Source organism: Amborella trichopoda, chromosome 11 (genome assembly GCF_054954075.1).
Source record: "Amborella trichopoda isolate Santa Cruz 75 chromosome 11, AtrichopodaSantaCruz75HAP2 v2.0, whole genome shotgun sequence".
Taxonomy (NCBI): domain Eukaryota; kingdom Viridiplantae; phylum Streptophyta; class Magnoliopsida; order Amborellales; family Amborellaceae; genus Amborella; species Amborella trichopoda.
This window is the reverse complement of record NC_142346.1, coordinates 4363144-4383691: the sequence shown is the minus strand read 5'-3', so window position 1 is coordinate 4383691 and position 20548 is coordinate 4363144. Positions and strand designations below refer to the sequence as shown.

General features: G+C 33.9%; 1 protein-coding gene and 1 pseudogene across 2 annotated transcripts; both read left to right on the top strand.

Moving 5' to 3' along the window:
• Positions 1-1753: 1753 nt before the first annotated feature.
• LOC148779690 (citrate-binding protein-like) lies at positions 1754-5147 on the top strand (annotated as a pseudogene). The gene is made up of 2 exons (XR_016043625.1): positions 1754-2115; positions 4570-5147. The product of XR_016043625.1 is annotated as a citrate-binding protein-like (transcript).
• A 5009-nt stretch (positions 5148-10156) lies between these two features.
• Positions 10157-18619, top strand: LOC18441236 (Sphingomyelin synthetase family protein). The gene is made up of 4 exons (XM_006851357.4): positions 10157-10596; positions 17088-17482; positions 17620-17816; positions 18159-18619. Exons 1-4 carry the CDS (start codon positions 10295-10297, stop codon positions 18552-18554), a joined length of 1290 nt encoding a protein of 429 aa, XP_006851420.1. The 5' UTR covers positions 10157-10294; the 3' UTR covers positions 18555-18619.
• The last annotated feature ends 1929 nt before the right edge of the window (positions 18620-20548 follow it).

The following is a 20548-nucleotide window of genomic DNA, read 5'->3' as shown; positions in this document are numbered from 1 at the left end:
GTTAGAGGGCCTTATTTCTGTTTTTCTTTGGGGTAGTTCACCAGATAAGGGTTTCCCCAGCTACTTACACAACTAGCCATATTTTGTGACCCAGGACCAAGCATCCTCTAATTATGCAGTATGGACAAAGATGTCATGACCCCTTAACCAACCACTCCTATGATTATTTTTGGCTTTGGTGTAAGATGCCATGATCCCTAACCAACCACTCCTATGATTATTTTTTTGGTTTTGGTGTAATTAATCTTATTACTAAGTTTTTATTTGAAACCCACTTTAAGCATGTAAATCCACCCTGCTAACTTTCAGCTTCCCAAAAGCATATGATTTTAATCACTGAAAACATGGGATGTACAAACCAGCTCTGTTCTAACTATGAAGACTATTCCTATTGTTGTTATTTAGGTTATGAATATAATGCAAGCACTTGAGTTTCTTACATGTGGCTACTACCTTCCCAGCCATTGATGTCAACAAACAACAGCTTAGGGGAATCATTTTCGCTTTTCTCATGGACTTTTAGAGGGTACGATGCGCCTCAATCGTCTATTATTGACATCGGATGGCTCTGGAGGTGCTAGGCATACTATGGTATTATTACTACACAACTATTGTTTGTCATTAGTCAACATGATTTTTGAGCAGGTACAAGTATTGTATTGTTAAAAAGGTTTACAACTGCTCAGACATAAAAATATGATTCAACTGCCAATGTTAATAAAAAGATGTCAAAATATTATAGTATTGATTTGTTAAACAATTTTACAACTACTCACATGTAAAAATATTATTCAACTGCAAATATTAATAAAAAGATGTCAAAATATTATATAGTCCCACGGGAGCATAGCCAGAATTTACTCCGTTCTATAAAATCCTATGTTGATACCTGTGACCCCGATGTGACCTACTCAACCTCGCAAACAACGTCGAGGAAAAAGAAAAACCTGTCTTTGAATATGCCTGAAAAAAGAATCATTTTAAGATGTGGACCAATGGTTAGATTTAAGTGTTTAGAAACTCATTATCTTTTTCCTTTTTTTCTTTTTTTTTTTTTCTTTTTTTTGTGAGAATACTGGTACTTTTAATTTTAAAGTGGAAGCCAAAATTTCAGACAGAAAAAAAAGCTCCTACGTAACTGGTTTGCTCGAGGGTGTCATCTCACAGTATGTTCCCCTGAGGGATACGCGCGTTAAATTGTTCGTGGAATTAGGGACTAAACCAAATATGGTCGACTGCAAGCGTCAATTAAAAAATCATTCGAACCATGGTAGATAAAGCGTCAATTAATGCAAAACTGCAAATTAGCTAGATAAAGGCTGGTATAAAAGTTATATTTGCTTGGTTTTTTAAATCTGGCAATTGACAGTTTGTGGCCTAAGTTTTCAGAATCCACCAAATTCTGATTAAAATTTTTTAGTACCAAAGCAATAAACTCCATAGTTTATTGATTTGAAATTTGAAATCGCTAAACTTTGCCCCAGTTCAGGTTACTTCAATTTTTACCTTCATTTTATTACTGAGGATTATATTTTCTCCTACTAAACTAATAAAGAAGGTTAATAAAACTTATTAGATTAAGTACCTCGAGAAATCAACCTACCCCAAAAGAACCAAACAGCCTCTAAACAATTTTCACGCGATGGATGTCTCTATCTAATGATCAGACATGCCAAAAAACATATAACATGAAGATCATATTGACGATGATGATGATGATATATAAGATTAACCCATCCGAAGTGAAGAATGCCATTTCCCTTATATATGTATAAGATTAACCCAAACAAAGTGGAGAATACGATATCCCTAAACATGGCAAAGCTGCCATTGAGTATAGGGAAGGTGGGGTTGTTTAAGTTAGTTTCAGCTTTTCTTTCTATGATGTCTTCTGTAAGAGTTGCGGTTAGTGCAATGCAATCTGCTAATTCCACTTATGGCTTCACTGAACTTCCTCTACAAAGTCAGAATTTGGATGTCCAGAGACCTTACGATGTAGCAGCGGAGCAACGCTTTAGCTTTTGCGGTGGAGTCTATAGAATGTGGGTCTTTGCCGACGATAAGCCACACACCCCAACTAGCAATACGAAGCCCCGAACTGAGATCCGAATAAGTGTAAGTATCGATGAACAATCTGTCTCTCACTTGTATTATGTTTTTAAGGCCTCATTTAAACAGACCAATTAAACATGAACCATAGAATTGTCTTCCTCGTCCATTAGATAATAGTTTTCGGGAGTGTTTGGACACTTCAACTACGTCTGTTTGTCTCTCCCGTCGTTTGGAACAACGTCGCGAAATGCTCAGAAGCCTATTAAATAAAACAATTGTTTTACACTTGTTTCCAAATTAACATACAGATAAATTTACCTGATCACCCAAACTCGGACTTAACTGACTCACTTGGTGGTAAGAAATATTCTCAACACTTGTATATATCAAGGATTGGGAAAGTCATTTCTATGAGCTTACAGAGTCTGTAAGCCAGGCTTTGAGTTCTTGGTGGCAAGAGCAGTTGGGTTCATACGGTCCAAGGTTCATAATAAGCTAACCTACACATGAAAGCATTACCCTTCCCCCTCATTTTGCAGCTTTTTCATTAAGATGGGCGTGAGAATGATTTTCTGAGTTAAAAGGTGTGTCGTTTGTTTCCTTAGATGGGGATCTCCTTTGTTATGCTATATTATTTTATCTTACTTTAATGTTGATACTAGATGGATAGGCTGTTTCTACCACTAAAACCATGACTCAGAGATAGGCCCATGGCCGAGCCTAGTAATGTGTGCGGAGTCCGAGTTACACGGCTCGAGCCAGTCCAATCCCGGCCCAAATGAGGAGCGTTAAAAAAATAAAATAAAATCTCAAAAAAATATATAATATCTTTAAAATAAAATTCAACAAAACAGATCTAAATGAGGTTAAAAAAAATACTGACAAAAAGGATTCTGAAAAAATCAATTTGGGAAAGAGGTATTTTAGAAATAATCCAAAAAGAAAAAAAATAAAAAAATACGTATTCATGGCCAATGAACTTTCCAAATCTTTGCCAAAATGATAGAAAACATAAACAAAATATTAAAAATAGAATTTTTATTTTATTTTTTTAAGATCCCCGAGTTGCACCACCCAACTCAAGGATACTCAGACTCCCCAAGGTAGAGAATCCTCAGGTGAGTCCAAGTTGGCTCGCCGACTTTTTTGACACAGGTTTTATTGATCTTTTTCTCTAGTTGGGTTGGCAACATTATCATTGCAAGCTAATATTTTGTTGAGAATGGCTTGGGGCCTTGGCGAGCCCCATGGTGAGGTCTTTGACTCCATTCTCACCAAAAGGTAGGGGCATTCACTTACCACTTTTAACTTAGGAAAAAGTTTATATAGAGCCGAGGCTCTAAACAATCAAATTTGAGCCTATCTCAAAAATTTCACTAGAAGAGGTTGTTTTGATGCCCAAATATCCTCAAATTGAACATCTCAACATCAAGATGCATGGACATGAGAAAAAAATGGATTTCAAGTTTTGGAAATAGTATATTTTATAATGTATTTTTGGACCGTCAATTTTCAAGATTTTCAAGTTTTCATAGATCTATCAATCTACGCTATTTTTTAAGCTTTAAACTTTATAAATAAAGATGAAAATATATTTTAAGTGTATTACAAATATTTTCAGTATTGAAACTATATTTCTCGACACTATTTGAAGGTAGGCTCTAATTTTATTGTTTAGAGCCTAGGCTCTATACAAACCCCACCCTTTAACTTATCCAAAAAAAAAAAAAAAAACAAGAAAAAGGCTAATATTTTACTTGAACACACCTACTGGCATCTTATTTTAATAGCAAGCATATATTAAGGAATCCTTAAAGGTAGGATCCGAGGCATTCAACTAGATTAGAACCCTAGAGTTCTAGGTTTCCGAAATTCTAGATACAATCAAATGTGATTTCATAGACTTTCTTAAAATTCCAGACAAGTTATCAACCACGAATTTGCGAGTTCCAAATATCACAAGTTCCTGCCTCCATAAAGGGAGATCTTCCAGGGAGGTTCCAGCTTCCAAATATCAGACAAGCCGATAATATCTCCACATTCTTTAAGTATATTCTGAGATTATGAGAAGTATATTATGAGACTTGTGATCACAACCAGGGATGTGTAGTCATGAGGACCATCACTGTCCATTGTATATTGCGATGTTGAGAAAATAGGACCCAATATTGAAGCCATGGCATCTATCTTGTTGGTTTACTCCATCTACCACAATCCAACCATGGGAGAAGAGTAAGTAGTTTCTAACATAATATGAGAAGATCCTGGAGTATAGCCATGATTGTCAACATTTTAGTTCGAGTCTCACTTCTTTAGAAAATGTTACACATAGGCTCAAGCATTTTTCAAAATGCTTAATTAATTTATCATTTGAATTTCTTTTTCTGTTTTTATTGGAAACAACACAGTCTGAGTCTCATTTCCCCGAGCCAATCATAAGGGCTTGATCTTGGGCTCCTGCCGAGGCCGAGCCTAATTCTAATTTTTTGCAACTGCATTAAAGGTTATCTTTAGCAGGGATACGATTATTCCTCGGGAGTATGGCAATTTGAAGGCCATGCCTTCGTTCCGAATAGGACAACAGGTGTTGCCATCATGCAAATCCTACTCGCAGCGCACAGTGCAACGACGTTGCAGATCAGAGTCTACAATGGTCAGCTCATGTATTACCAATCCCAAGTCTTGGCTTCACATATTTATGATAGGTAGTTCAAGCTCAACGTTATTCACGATATGGATGCACACAAGGTTATTGTTTTTATAGATGGAGTTCAAAAGTTGGAGATGATGGATCGAGGAGGCCATTCTCATTACTTCAAGTTTGGAGTTTACGCTCAACGTAATGGAAGTTATTACATGGAATCACTGTGGAAGGATATCAAGATTTTTAAACTCTTAATGCAATGAGGAAGTGGTTTCATTTTCATGCTTTCCTCGAATATGTACAAAAATGACAATAACAAGACATGGATTCATTTTGAGGATCAAATTCAAAGTTTCGAAGTTTGGCTCGGGCCAAGAACTGGGCTCTTGTCCAAACTAAGTTACTCATGTGAGTCCATATAACTCACTCGGGTAGTGTATGTTTCAAAAAATAAAATAAAAACCAAAAAGAGAAAAAAAAAAAAATAGAGACGGGGCATTCTCTTCATGTCTCTCTCAGCCCCTCTTTTTTGGGGTGAATCAGTAGGGATATTAGGCTTCTACCCGTTTTATTAAGGAATCAAAAGAAGTATTACATGAACAGCTTCTATCCTTAAAAGGAATCCTAGTAACATTAGATAAAATAAAAAAGATTACAAAATCAAGAGAACGAGCACGCCATACAATTGCTTTATTCAAATAGACGGCATAATCGACAACACGCCACTGTCTTCTTCTATTTGTTTCAAATCTGTCTCTCATCATGTCTCTCCACCTATCCCATAGGCCCCCCTTTCTCTTTGTAGAGTACTCTCAACAATCATCGTGGATCCTTTGCAGCATATCTCCGGTGCACCCTCCCATTGTCAATCCCTTGCTACCTCATCAAGTGAAGAGAGAGACAGTGTGGATAGGGGTTTATGTTGCAAATGAGAGAGAGAGAGGTTGAGAAAGAGAGAGGGAGCAAGAGAGAAAGAAGGGAATGAAAAGGGTTAGAGAGATTTGTAATTTGTAATTTTGAGCTCCGCTCTATATTAATGAAAGTCATTGTTAAATATTAAATAAATAAAAAATAAAAAAATAAAAAAAGAAAAGAAAAGAAGGGAAGAGAGGTAAGAGAGAGATTTTTCACAAATTTTGAATTTTTTTTTAAAAAAAATTATCCCCTGAGTTGGACATACTACATACAACTTGGTGCAACTCGACCCCTCCCATAAAATGAGTCCGAGTAACTCGGCCGAGTCCCGTACTCTCTTTTCATTCATGCGGATATCTCATAATAGGCCTAAAAGCCAAAGGGTCCATCTCAGAGATCTTTCTTTGCATTTTGATGTCATCTTGTGGCAAACTCTACTCTACTCTCTTCTGCCAAGAATCCATTTCACAAGTTTTCATAATGACCATGCGTCTTGTCAATATGCATATATGAAGTGAAGAAAATGAACAAATGTAAGTACATTTAAGATTTAAATTTGAATATTTTATATATTAAAAGGAAATCATTAAGTATATCCCTCTTTTTTGAGGTTATTGAAAAAAAATGTCAAATTTTATAAAACTTCATTCATACTTTTTTTTATCAATATTTGCACTTTTTATTAAAATAACCTTCACAATAGAGTGAGGTTTGTGAAGGACATCACGGTTACTTCAGTGTCGTGATGGTCATAGAGAGTTCAAATCCTTTTTCTGTTGGGTTTAAGTCATCACAGTTATGACACATTTTTAGCTTTTGGATTGAAATTTTGGGACACGTTCCGTTATAAATTAATTTCTTCATTTCAAGCCAAAACTAAAGAAATATGTATCCTTGTTTTTATCCTTAGAAATTGATTTCTAGCTAGATCTCTACGTGATGGAGATACCCACTATATAGAATACAATTAATTCTACGAAACCACCCCCAAAAGTTAGAGGGAAAATTTGTTTCAAATTTTAATTTTTAGAGACAGAAAGTATTTTAAAATTTTAAAGAGATAAACTACATCTAACTTCAGAGGGAGAAACTATTTGAAAATTTTTAGAAAGAGAAAATTTCTCAAATTTCTCTCTCTAAAACTTAAAATTTGAAAACTTTCTTTTCGGTCAAAAAACATTTTCTCAAATTTTAAGTTTTAGAGAGAAAAACTAGTTCAAATTTTACGTTTTAGAGACCTAAAGAGCTTTTAGAGAGAAAATTTCCCAAAATTTTTAAGGAGAGAAACTATCTCAAATTTTAAGTTTTAGATAGAGAAAATACACTAAAAAGTTTAGAGAGAAACTATACCAAAATTTTTAAAAGAGAAAAACTATCTTAAAATTTTTAAAGAGAGAAATTATCTCAAATTTTATGTTTTAGAGATAGACCATACTTGAAAATTTTTAGAGAGAGATATTACATCAAAAATTTTAGAGAGATAAACTATCTCAAAATTTTAAGAGGGAGAAACTATCTCAAATTTTAAGTTTCAAAGAGAAAAAGTACTTGAAAATTTTTAGAGAGAGAAACTTATCTCTAAATTTTTAGAGAGAAAAACTATTTCAAGTTTTAAGTATTAAAGAGGGAAAATATTTTAAAATTTTAGAGATAGAAATCATATCAAGCTTTAAAGAAAAACTACTAGAAAATTTTTCTAAAGAGAAACTATCTCACATTTTGAGTTTTAGAGAGATAAAGTATCTTGACATAGAGAAACTATATTAAATTTTAGAGAGTGAAAGTGCTTGAAATTTTTAGAGAGAGAAATTATATCAAATTTTAGAGAGATAAACTCTTTCAAAAAATTTAGAGTGAGAAACTATCTCAAATTTAATGAAAATGACAATATAATAAATAATACAAGCAAATGCATTTAACAAAAAGTAAAAAAAAAAAGAAAAAATATCCTATTATCCCCTAGTTTTAACTTCTATATCTCATCAGAACCAAAATTTGAAAATATCACTTGTAAGTAAAAAGACACCATCTTTTATATTTTCCAACCCCCTAAACCTTTTTGACCATATATTATTGACTTCAACAACTTATGAAATGATTCTATCTCTCTCTCTAAAACTCCATCTCTCTTTCCCATCATCGTCTCTCTCAAAACTCTATCTCTCTCTAAAACCCAAACTTTAAATTTCTCTCACATATTCAAAAAATATTATGCATCAATGTACCATCCAAACAAAATAAATATATTTTATATGAAATACTTTTCTCAAGAAATGTATTTTAAACGAAATAGATTTTTCCATACATTCGTTTTCCTACGATCCAAACGGCCTCTGATGATGATTCTTTTACAACAAAAATAATAGGGTGGGGTTTTTATAAGGCATCCTCCTTAAACAATTAAACAATTAAAGGAAGGCACACTTTTAAACTCTACTGGAAGAAGCACTTATGAAGTTGGAAATATTACGATGACTTGAAACCCATATCCACCTGTAATTATAAGATTTAAGTTCCAAAGTAATGCAGATCAAAGGCATTTATGAGGGTGCGGTTTGCATAAGTTGCAATATTAAACAGTCAAAATAAGGTCCACCCCAAATTTTATCAAAAGACGTAATTTTTGTATCAAAATTTTTTCGAATGATCTAAAAATCTATTCTCATCTCTATTGATAAAATTTAAAATTTAAAAAATAGTTCAAGTCAAGGAGATCTATAAACATATAAAAAACCTTGAAAATAAACTGGCTAGGTACAGTATTGCAAGATGCACTATTTTTTTTAACTCAAAATCTTTTTTTGTTTTTATCATATTTATGCACCTCAATGTTGAGTGTCATATTCGTACACCTCAATGTTGAGATGATCAATTAAAGGGTTTTTCAATATCAAAATAGCTTTTTTCTGATTAGGTGCACCTTAATTCTACATTTTAAGTTTACAAGCTTATCTAGATTTCTTCCTATCTATAAACACTTGAAAATCTTGAAAATGGATGGTCCGGATAATGTATTATAAGATGCACTTAATTTAGGACTTTATTTTTTATTTTTTTTCAATATTGATCCATTTCAAGGTAATAATCAATTAAAGAGTTTTCCGACATTGTGACAACCTTTTATGGGGGATTTTTGACGTGCATCTTATTTCAATAGCATAAGATTGCCCCATTTTATAATTCGCTTCAAAAATAAAAATAATCAAAGTTCTTGCCTTGTTTCAACAGAGGAGGAATGTGAATAAATAAATAATGACAATGATTATGAGACCATTTCGTTGGGTCAATTAGGGGTATTTGTTGGATCCTGATCTCTGAAAACATATTTCTAGCAGTTGAAAAATTCATGTTTCTAGTTGTCTAAGGTCGAATTAAGTTTAAAAAAGAAAAAAAGAAAGGATTGGAGCTATAAAGTGCCCAAAATAAAAATTCAACTCAGAGGCTGAATTTGGACGTTAGATCTCGGAAGTTTTGAGCTCAAAATCACTTTTCTTTCCTTTTTATATTGATCTTACTATTCAACAAAGATATTTTAAAAGGATTATGTTAACACAAATCCCCTAATATGTGTTTTTGGCCGTGAGACCATATGAAATATTGGTCTAGGGGAACACCATATAGGAATCCAATAAATAATAGGGAGACTTATCTAAATCCATATTACTTTTCAAAAATTTAAATTTGGATGCGGTTTGTATAAGGCGGAGGCTGAGACAAATCAAAGTAAGGTGCCTTCAAATAGTGTCTTGAAATATGGTTTTTATTAAATTTAAAGGGTCTGCATAGAGCATAAACTATAAACAATCAAATTAGAGCCTACTTTCAAATAATGTCGAGAAATGTGGTTTCAATATTGAAAATCTATGTGATAGTTTTGAAATATATTTTCATATTTATTTATAAAATTTAAAGTTTAATAAATAGTGTAGATCGATAGATCTATGAAAACTTGAAAATCTTGAAAATTGACGGTCCAAAAATGTGTTACAAAATACACTATTTCCAAAACTTGAAATCCATTTTTTTTCATATCCATGCTTCTTGATGTTGAGATGATCAATTTGAAGATATTTTGGCATCAAAACAACCTCTTCTAGTGAAGTTTTTGAGATAGGCTCAAATTTGATTGTTTAGAGCCTAGGCTCTATGTAAACTTTTTCTAAATTTAAAAGAGAGAAAACATTTAAAATTTAAAAGAGAAAGAAAACTTTTGATGTACGATTTCATTCTACAAAGGTTGTTAATATAGAGGTGTAATCTCTTGATGGAGGAATATAGTCTTTTTATTGTGGGGATGATGGTCAACAATCTACTTGGGAAGTAAGTTATAAAAATATTTAAAAACATATTTTCAAGATTTACAAGTTTTTGTTGATCAATTTATACTATTTTTTAAGTTTTAAAATTTATAATGAAAAATAAAAATATATTTTGAAGCTATCACAAAAATTTCCAATTGAAATTATATTTCTTGATAAAGTTAGGCTTTAATTTGATTGTTTAGAGCTAGGCTATCATCGAAGTAGGGCTTCAGACCGAGGGACTAAGGTACAGAAATAGTGGTCCCTATTATTGCGCAAGGTCCGAGGTCCGAGGTCCAATGTCCAATGTCTAAAGTCCAAACGCTTCCATTGTCGTGCTGCGGTTCAACTTCTTCATCTCTACCGAGCACGGATCGACCCCATGGCGTCGCCACGGCCACGGCCACTGGCCAGAGGAAGTTTAGGGCTTGTGGCCATGGCTTACGTAGGAGTCGATTACCTCAGAATTGTTTCTCCGTCTTTGCACTCTGTTCTCCAACCCCTTCTATGGGGAGTTCTTGCCATTGCCGCCTTTGCCAAGGCCCCCTTTTACAAACACTGGTCTTCTGAGCTCAAAGCTTCACTTCCATTCTTGGGATCTCTGTTCTTCATGCTCTCTGCCCTTGTAGTTGAGGCCATTTCTGTGCAGTTCGTCACCGCTGTTCTAGGTCTTGATTGGCACCAGTAATCTCTCTCTCTCTAACATTTATTTTCGCCATTGACATTGTGGGGATCCTTTTTTCTTTCCTTTTTTTCACTTTTTGTTTTTTTTTGTTTTTGTTGTTCACTGAGATCTACTGGAATTGGTTGGATTTCTATAATGGTAGACTCAGTTGGAATACTTTGATAGAAAGTTTGATCTTGTTTGTTTAAAAGACATGCATTCTATCTTTTGTTTGAGATTTTGTTTTACCTGACATCAATTTATTGTGATCTATGAGATCAGAGGATAGAGTGAAATGGGTTAGTGGAAAACCCTAACATTCTGTTAATTTATGCTATTGCTACTGGTTTTATATGTTAATGTGAAAAAGCTAGCTACTTTATTGATATATCAATGATGAAGTATCATTGGAACTACAACAACTTGGAATTCCTTTACAATTTTGAGTTACTATAAGCTTCTGAACTTTACCATGGGTGCCCAAAACTTGGCAGGGCCTCTGTACGCGCTTCATGTTTCTTCTTTATCGAGTTCAATACAGGCTAATGTTACTTACAAGTCTTACTTACCTATCAAGTAAATAATGCTTACCATTTCCGGTCTCATATCTTTGTCAATTTCCCATGTGCTCATATCTCTGTCAATCTCCCGTGTTTCTAAGATGATTAGATAGTTTGTTCTCACCGGGGCCTCATTTTGTAAGTTAACAAGGGACAACTTGCTATGGCATTTTTGTCAAATGCACAAAATATGCCTTGATTACTTACAGTGTTCTTTTTTGTTAAACCATTTTCTTAACTAAATAAATTGTCCTGATGTTGTCATGAAATACATATATAACTTTGGATTCCATTGTTTTATAATTACGCGATTCCAACTTAAATTCTCCTAATTTACTTGGACGCAGCAGGGTCCTGGGTCCTTGTCAAAAAAACCTTTGGACTGCTGAGTTGAGGTTACTGTGTTATTTTTTCCTACACGGCCTAGTCTTGTTGAGAATTGGCTGAGTTAGACCTGATGATTTGGGCTCAAGCCTTCCTCAGTTCCATGTTCGAGTCTTAAAACATTGTTGGATACCTTAAGTATCTTGTCCTTCAAAGAAATGTTTCTTTGTAACTTTTAATTGTTGTTGTTAGTTGGTATTGGTTGTGGTTATGCTTTGTTAATTGAAGCTTAAACGTCCAACTTGCTGGTCCATTTGCAAACTGAAATGTGTACCCATAGTTGTGTAAAAGTCATGTTTATGATTTTGTGTATACATTTTGAGGTCTTTGTTGATTATGATTGAGAAATCTAATTGGTTTTTTGTATACATTTTGACGTCTTTGTTGATTATGATTGAAAAATCCAATGTGCCTTTCAATCATTGAATGACTCATTTTATTGCATTCCAATGCATCATTTTGGGATTGCCTCCTTGATAGCCTCAATCTACAGCCTTCTCTTGCATATATGGAACACGTTAGGCTTCTGAAAGTCACTTGCATGAGAGAGTTGACTATTTGTCAGAGTATCCATTTGAAGTCTTTGAATGGCGAGATGTCTCGTCTTTGAAGTTCCTTCTTGGAGAAATTTTGCCCAGCTACCCAAATCCTTAGGTGTAGGAATTCCATGTTATGGTCAAACTTGTACCCCTTTTGCACAAAAGGGGTTGTGTAAGTTACTTCCAAGTTTCATGTGAGCAAGGCAATACCGATCTACATTTCATTAGCCTATCTTTCTGGTTATCTCCCAACAACAGCCTGAATTCAGTAGATGAAAGAAACTCATTTAGTAAGTCATATATGATCAATCTCAGAAATTGCGCTGGGATATGGCATAACACGTGCATCAGGATATGGAGGCATTATGAATTATTCAATCACATTTGATATACTCACAGTTTGTCGTGTGGACTTTGAGATGTATATTTGGACATTGAATTTGTAGATGCATACTTCCTCAATGATCATGATGAGGTAAGGGCCAGTATGAGGCACTTGTTTTGGTTTAACTATATGTTAGGTGTCAAAGATTTATTCGATTGTGGTATTTTGGTATATTATAGAATATCAGCTGCCCAAGATTGGGCACATAGCAACAGCATATTCTCACAAGAAAGCAGTTTGGGATCAAGGATTGGTGAGTGAGATAAGTCTATTTAAAATTATCGATGAGTGATATTTCTTGACTCAGAATTCGGTTTAAAAATAGAGTAGAAAATCATAATCCAGTAATCCAGTATAGTATCAGAAGTTTATTGGAAATGAGTGATTGTATAACATAGGATATTTAATCGATATGCTCACAAGATCTGTTTTAATTTTATCAAGCTTTACTTCCGTAGGTCTCAAGAAAATAAGAGTGGGTACGCATGAAAAAGAAAATAAAAAATAAAATGGGGAACTATTGGCACGACAAAACTAATGCAGTGTCATTGACGTGGCGATTACTGTTTTTGGGTGATAAGAATCCACTATTTGCAAAATATGATCATGTAAAAGATATCTCGTGTGAGATTGAAGGCATTTTGGGCATTTGGTTATTCGCTTTTGTAACTTGGTGATCTCTGGCTTCCTTTGGATTGAAAACTTTGGAGAAAACTCAATCTCTTATTCTAAGAATGAGTGATGTTACCAAAGAAATAAGCACAAAGAGTTGAGTATTGCCCCTCGATAAAAAGCAAGATTGAAATCGAACCTCTAAGACCTGACAAAGAGGTAAAATGAGCGGTATAGGGGAACTGAGAGGGCACAGATGTTGTTATGTGTAGATACCCTGGAAGACGAGAAATAAGTTGATATTTTGTGGTGCTTTGGAGTCTTTTATGGCTTGTATGTTGACGTTTCTCTTTTTAGTGCTTGATCTTTGTAAGTGTGTAACTTTCTCCCACACTTCTCAAGTTGACGATTGACTCTTGCTGGTTGTCCCTATATGTAGTCTTGCCCCATGTGGAACCATGTCTTACTTGTATGGTTTATATTTTTGTTCCAAAGTATTGCACAGAATCATTTGTCTCATTCCATGGGTTACCGTAAACAGTTTATCTGTGTTTTTTTTTTGTTGGTTTTCAGCGAGTAGTGGTGATCATCGCCACAATCTTTTTAGTTAAAAAGCATTATGTAGCCCGAAGTAGTTTATGATATGTAGGGGCCTGGAGAGGCTAGAGAGACACCTATCTTCACAGTAGTACGCTAATTTATAGAAAATTAGAAATTTCAAAAATCTATTTTTCTTTTAAAAGATGATATATGCCGTATGCATAGTAATATAATCAGTATTCCTGTGTATCGAACTATCTCTGTGTTACACAATTTGTCAAAGTTACCACATAATAGTAGCATGACATGATTTATTGAAAATTTTGTTGTCATTCTATATTTTTAACGTTCATAACATGGTTTAACAAAAATGAAATTAGTATAGTTAGTACATATCAGCATTCCAACTTAACAAAAACGACTTTAAGAAAGTTATAATTCATATGCCAAAATAATGTAAGAAGTAATATTATGTTAGCATTACCCATTTCATATCCAAACATGATGTCCAATGTGTATTACACCTAAGTATAAAAAATATATATATTAAAAATAAAAGTTTAATACTAAATAGCATATTATAGTTTATAAATGATGAATAAAAGAATAACAAATTAGTATGCCTACTTATTAATAACATTTCAAAGCAAAAAATGTCTACTTGTTAGTAACCAACGCTTTTAACATGACTACAAGTAACACTATGAGCATTTAAACCTTGAAAATTCACAAACCTTGAGACTACAATTAACAATATCTAACAATTGAAGATAAGGTTTATTTCATTTTCCTTCCTTTGATGACTCACTTTATCAGTATTTACATTGTCTCTGGTTGGTTTGTCATTTCTTTTTGTTCGTGTCAGTATCATCTCTCTCTCTCTCTCTCTCTCTCTCTCTCTCTCTCTCTCTCACACACACACACACACACACACACACACACACACCCTCACACACACATAGTTAATAACTACAAAGAAAATAAAAAACTGATGAAAAACAAATTTCCCTATATATTCATGAGTTGTTGCTGTTGAACTAGAAAGTTTCATCTTTATTTGCCTTGAAAATTGATGAGGTTTTGAGCTACAAACAACTGCTTTCAGGTAACAAATTAATGACCTCTGAAAATTAACATTGTTTGGGAAAGAAAAAGAGAAGGAAATCAACTTAGATTCACATTTTCAGTTAGTTGATTAATTGATGATCCAGAACCCAATGCACAGAAGACTCATGGAGATGATGGAATACTCTTAGTGTTTTCAAGTTGGAATGTGTCCTGTCAAATGAGGTTAAGGATATAAATCTTTTGCAACAGGGCAAGTTTTAGATTAAAATTAAGATGCTCGTCGACTTATGGGTTTGCAGGAAAAAACAAAGGGAGAACCTCAATTTGCCACCTTTGTTTGGCATCTTAGGTTGAATTATTACAAAACTACCACCCAAGTAACGATTTTCTCCCATTTATGCCATCTTTTAAATATTTTCTAGTTCTTCATATATCACGCTGACTATCCAAATTTGAAGGGCAATCTTGGAACAAAATAGTATGTATAGCCCTTAATATGGTGTTATATAGTATGTACAGCCCTAAATAATGATATTAATAATGATATTAAAAAAAATGAAGATATTAATAATTATTAAGTTGAAAGATTCTATGGTCCCACGGGAGCATACTTCCATTTACTCCATCATGTAAAACCCGATCTAGGAGTATTTTTAGGATGCCAGATTTTGGGAATGTAACCTCTTCAACTTAGCAACTAGCATCCAAAAAAAAAACACAAATAGATTTCTGTATGTGCCTAAAAAAAATCATTCGAAGATTGAAACACTGACTATCCAATTTTTGCAGGACGACATCTATGTGTTAATTAACTTAAAATCCTTTTTTTTTTTTTTTGGAAAATAATCATCTGGCGATTCTTAAGTGGATCCTGAAATTTCAGATTATAAAAATCTCCCAGGTACTTTTTTCTAGTATGATCTCATGAGAGAAAGTACACACTCCCATTTATTGATTATTATATGAAGGGCAGTATTCAAACAAATTATTAGAACTTTGAAAAGTTAGTATAAATGAGTGGATCTCAATACTTGGGTGGCAGTTTTGCAATACTTTACACTAGATGGGAATATTGACATCTAGAAATAAAGGTGGCAAAATTGAGGGTGAAAACAAACCTGTCGAGGGACGCAAGCTTCGTAAAAAAATGTGTCGGATTGGAATTTTTTTGGAATATTGTGGCCATGTGGTCAAGATAGTTTCTATTTTTTAAAATAAAAAATTTGTGTTTTTTTGGGTGATATTTAGTAGGGACATATGGGTTTTAAATGCATAAGGTTGCATATGCCATTAAGTAGTTTCTCTTATGGGGTAAATCACTAGTCAATATGAGACAGAGCTTCTATTTTTGATAGGTTCATGATTACTCCCCGCTTCCCTCCCCTACTCAAGAAGGAAGAAAAAGGGATTGCCCACCTGTCCTTATGTCATTTTCACTATAAAGGGCAACCTCATGCGAGCAGTTCTTCTTCCTGTTCAAAATCAGATATTTTTATGTGGAAATAAATATGTTATCTACAAATTAATTGGTTCATGAAGCATAGCTCATAAGATATAGTGTACCTTTAATCTGCAGGAAATATTCATTGTCTTTTGGTTTTTTCCCCAGATCTGGCAATGGCTTCTCTTTCTCAGTGAATTTAAACAACCCTACTTTGCAAAAGCGCATACCCATAATTCTCTACGAAATTGGATTGGGTTATGCTCAATGGGTGATGCTCACATGAGTTTTATTTATATATAAGAAGTTGAGCAAGAGATAAAGATCAGGTGAGTCAACAGGAGCTTATTGAAATTAGTAGTTAAATCTTCTACATCATTTAGGATTTCCTCCATTAGAGAAATCACCTACTCACTCATAAATGATGTATGTGAGACCCTTGTGTATTAAAAAACTTATGTCATTGCAATAAATTGTAGGAAAATATATCTCTTTAATTTAGAAACTGTATTAACCTTCATGGACACAGTATTCCGACAAACTTCCACTTGGCCAAGGAGAGAAATCAATCTGGTGAAAGCAATGAATTTCATTTTATTAATATTTGGTAAAAGGTGACTGGCCGATTTTAATGAAAGATTTGGAAATCAAGTATAAACCAATATTGTACGCTTCACTAAATGAACCAATAATAATGCCAATTCCTTGCTTGTTTATTCCTATAATACGGGTCTCTTGGCCACTGTTGAATTGTACAACAATTATTGAATTTCGACATCTGAAGAACATGATGCTCGGTTGAGCTGATATTAATCTAGTAATCTTCATTTCACAATAGGCATCATTGACTTATCATTCCTACCTAATGGGTTCACATGCACATTATTTTTGAAGTTCTTTTCCATAATATTGTCTGCTATGTTCTACTGAAGTACCAAGAAGCAAGAAGGATGACTAAGTGTTATGGTATTTGTAATGACAGAAATGCACATCCACTTCCAGACACAGGCCAGTGGCTGTTTCTGGCATTAAATGACAAGCTTCCTCATACAGTGGTGGAATTATTAAGGGCTCATCTTATTGGCCTGCACCATTACTTAATGCTTTTCTTAATGTTGGCCTTCTCGGTTCTGTTTGACTGTGTACAAGCCCCCGGCCTAGGGCTTGGTGCACGATACATGTTCACAATGGCAGTTGGCCGTCTTCTTAGGGTGCTCACATTTGTATCCACTATTCTTCCTTCTGCTCGGCCTTGGTGTGCATCTGCTCGGTTTGGAATACCTGAGCACCCTCATCCGTGGGCTCAAGAGTATTACATGCCTTATGCTTTTGACCGTAATGCTATCCGTAGACTTATCCAGACTGATACAAATTATGGTATGTTATATCTAGACTGATACAAATTTGTGTAGGTACATTCCATAATCCATTGCTCATTAGGGTTTACTTCCCCTTTTGCTTCTTATTAGCTTTATTCTTTCCTAATTGCTATGTTGCATGTATTGGTTACTTAGCTGCAGTTGAGGATCACCCTCCTGAATACCGACCAGATTGGGGGTCAATGAGCTTCTTGGTTGATCTCTTAAGGCCCACTTTGTCTTCTGAAGGATCTTCATGGTTTGCGACCCTTAAAAGAACCGGTGGTGGCTGCAATGATCTCGTTTATAGTGGCCACATGCTTGTTGCTGTTTTGACAGCAATGGCATGGACAGTAAGTCTCTTGAGTAATTTTTATCCTGTGTTGAAACAAATAGATTCCCTTAATATGTATTAAAAAAAGAGTCAACAAATTAAAAAAAAAAAAATGCATTAAAAAGAGAACAAGTGCATGCACTTGCACATACAAAAACTCTCTCTCTTTCTCTGTGTCACAAAAATACACACACATTCTCTCCCTAATTCACAGCCGCAATGAAACATCCTCATTTTTGCTCTCAGCTTTGTCTTTTACCTGACATGGCCGGTACTGTTGTTGCTCACATGAATGGACCTGTGTTGGTAGATTTTAAACATATTATGGCTTTTACTAACTTCGATACCCTCTTGCTAATAGGAAGCCTATGGGGGCTGGGCATCTGGTCTCATATGGCTACTCCTTCTGCACAGTGCTCAGAGGGAAATTCGAGAGAGGCATCATTACAGTGTCGATTGTGTTGTAGCGATATATGTTGGCATTCTTTTATGGAGGACAACAAGCTGTATTTGGTCCTCCAAAGATGCTCAAAGAGCCAAAAGGATGGTTGAGCTTGATAAAGTCCATAGCAGACTGGTGCAAGCTGCAAAAGATGGGGACATTGGTGAAGTAAGGGAGCTTCTAAAAGACGTTGAGGTATCGAGGTTAGAAAACAAGTCTTCTGCAAAGTGGGCACTTTGGACTTTTGCCTGTGTAACCACAGTTTTTTCTCTTGGTATTGCACTCCTTGCCTTCACTTTGACAACTGATGGGTGAAGATCCTTGCTGGTGGGCTTCTGTAATTTGATGGTTTTTGTTTTAATATTATGCTTGTTTCCTTATAGACTGTTTATTAGCCATAAGCTTTTATCATCTCATATCTATTTGGATAATTTTTGGAAACCTGTAGGCTCTGCTCGTGTTGGGTAGTTCTTTTGGAGAGTTTGGGCCATGTTGGTTTTTCAGGTGGCCTTAGTGACAGTTCATTCCCCTGTTATATTCACCAGTGTTTAAAAAAGTGATTGGTGACCTATATCGCCCACCCCACAAACCGGTCTACATTGGCAAATCGGTGGTCCGGAATGCCGGATTGGCTTGATTTGGCTTTAAAAAAAGTTCATAATGATATTAAAAATGTTAGAAATGTTATTTCCTGAGTTTCAAAAAAATGGGTAGTGTATCATGGACTTTCAATATTTTGCAAAAATACATGAATATTGAGCGGCTGTTTTCTGTGTGAGTATCTATTGATACTAATTTTAATACAATATTTGTACCAAAAACTTTATACTCAGTTTGTGATTATTAGTAAATAAATGATGGAGAAAATGAGTTTTGTGGTTTTTGATAATAATTTTGTGATATTAATTGTGAGTTTTGACTAATAGTTTTATTATAATTTTTATATTTTTATACAAATTTTGTGATACTAATTACGATTTTTATGAATGCCTCCCTCTTTTTAAATTGATCTCAAATTTATTTTAAGAAAGATTGATCAAGTACATAGCAAACTTTCAAAAACTTTCAAAATAAGATTCCCCTAAAAGGCTTGACCGAGCTGAGGGATCCTGTAGCCAAAGGATGAATCCTTTTTCAGCCAAATTCAGGAGCCCTTCGAGGATGTATCTTCTATTAACCTAGAAGAAGAATTCTATTTTTGGACCATAGTTAGCAAGTCGGGAAAATAGTAATATATATCGAATCGGTTTTTTTTCAAGTAGTCGGAGGAAAAAATTGGATAAAAAATATGGATCGTCAAAAAATAAGTTAAAGTTACAAAATCATGAATATTTCAGATCTATTTAAAAAAATGGAGTAAAAAAAATCAGATATATGAAGATGACTAATAGATGATTATGATTTGCAATTATTGTACAGATATATTAAAGCCATTGTACAATACTTTTATATCCTTGCCTAGTGTCAGTACAGTAATACTTGATAATTTATGGGGAGCATAAAATAAAACAACAACAATAATACTTAACACAAGAACTACATTTAGTAAATAATAAGAATTTTAAATCAACGTATAGGATTATTGTTTAAAGAAAAAAATGATAAAAAAAAAACAGCGGTGTAGGATTGCAAATAACTAAAACAAAATACAAAGATCCAAATATATAAAATAGTGGTTCATCCACAATGCTATGTTGTATATACCAATAAAAAAAATAAAAATAAGCAATTAATCAAATTTCTCTATGCATAGAAAAAGCAACAAAATGCTAAGCAAATCCAAATCTCACATCGGATTCCTAGCTGCCTAAATCTTTGGTATCATTGAATCTCTCTTGTTCTTTATAAGGACGCTCTGGGTTTAAAAAGAAAAAGATTTTCATGGGTTAACTCTGTTTATTATTTTAGTACATACGATTATTTTGATATCTTATTTTTGGGGGAATATATTGCTGGTATTTTTTTATACACTTTTTTTAAGGGAATTTATGGATGAAAGTGTTTATGGAATTTTACTTTAATTCGAGATTCTTAATGTGCTTATCTTTAAATTAAAATTCAATAATATTAAGTTAATGAAAAATTAAAATTATAGGGAAGAAATTTTTTGAAAAGTTTTTTTAAAAAAGATAAAATACAGGTTTATATCGGTTCCATTAAAAAACACGATTTTTTGAAGATCTTTTGAAAAACTCAGAGTTCTTAACGGATTTCAAAAAAGCGGAGATTTTTTGAAAAAACATCGTGTTTTTAACGGAGTCTTGCTAACTAGGAGGTAGAATTACGATAAGTTATATTCGTTAATATTT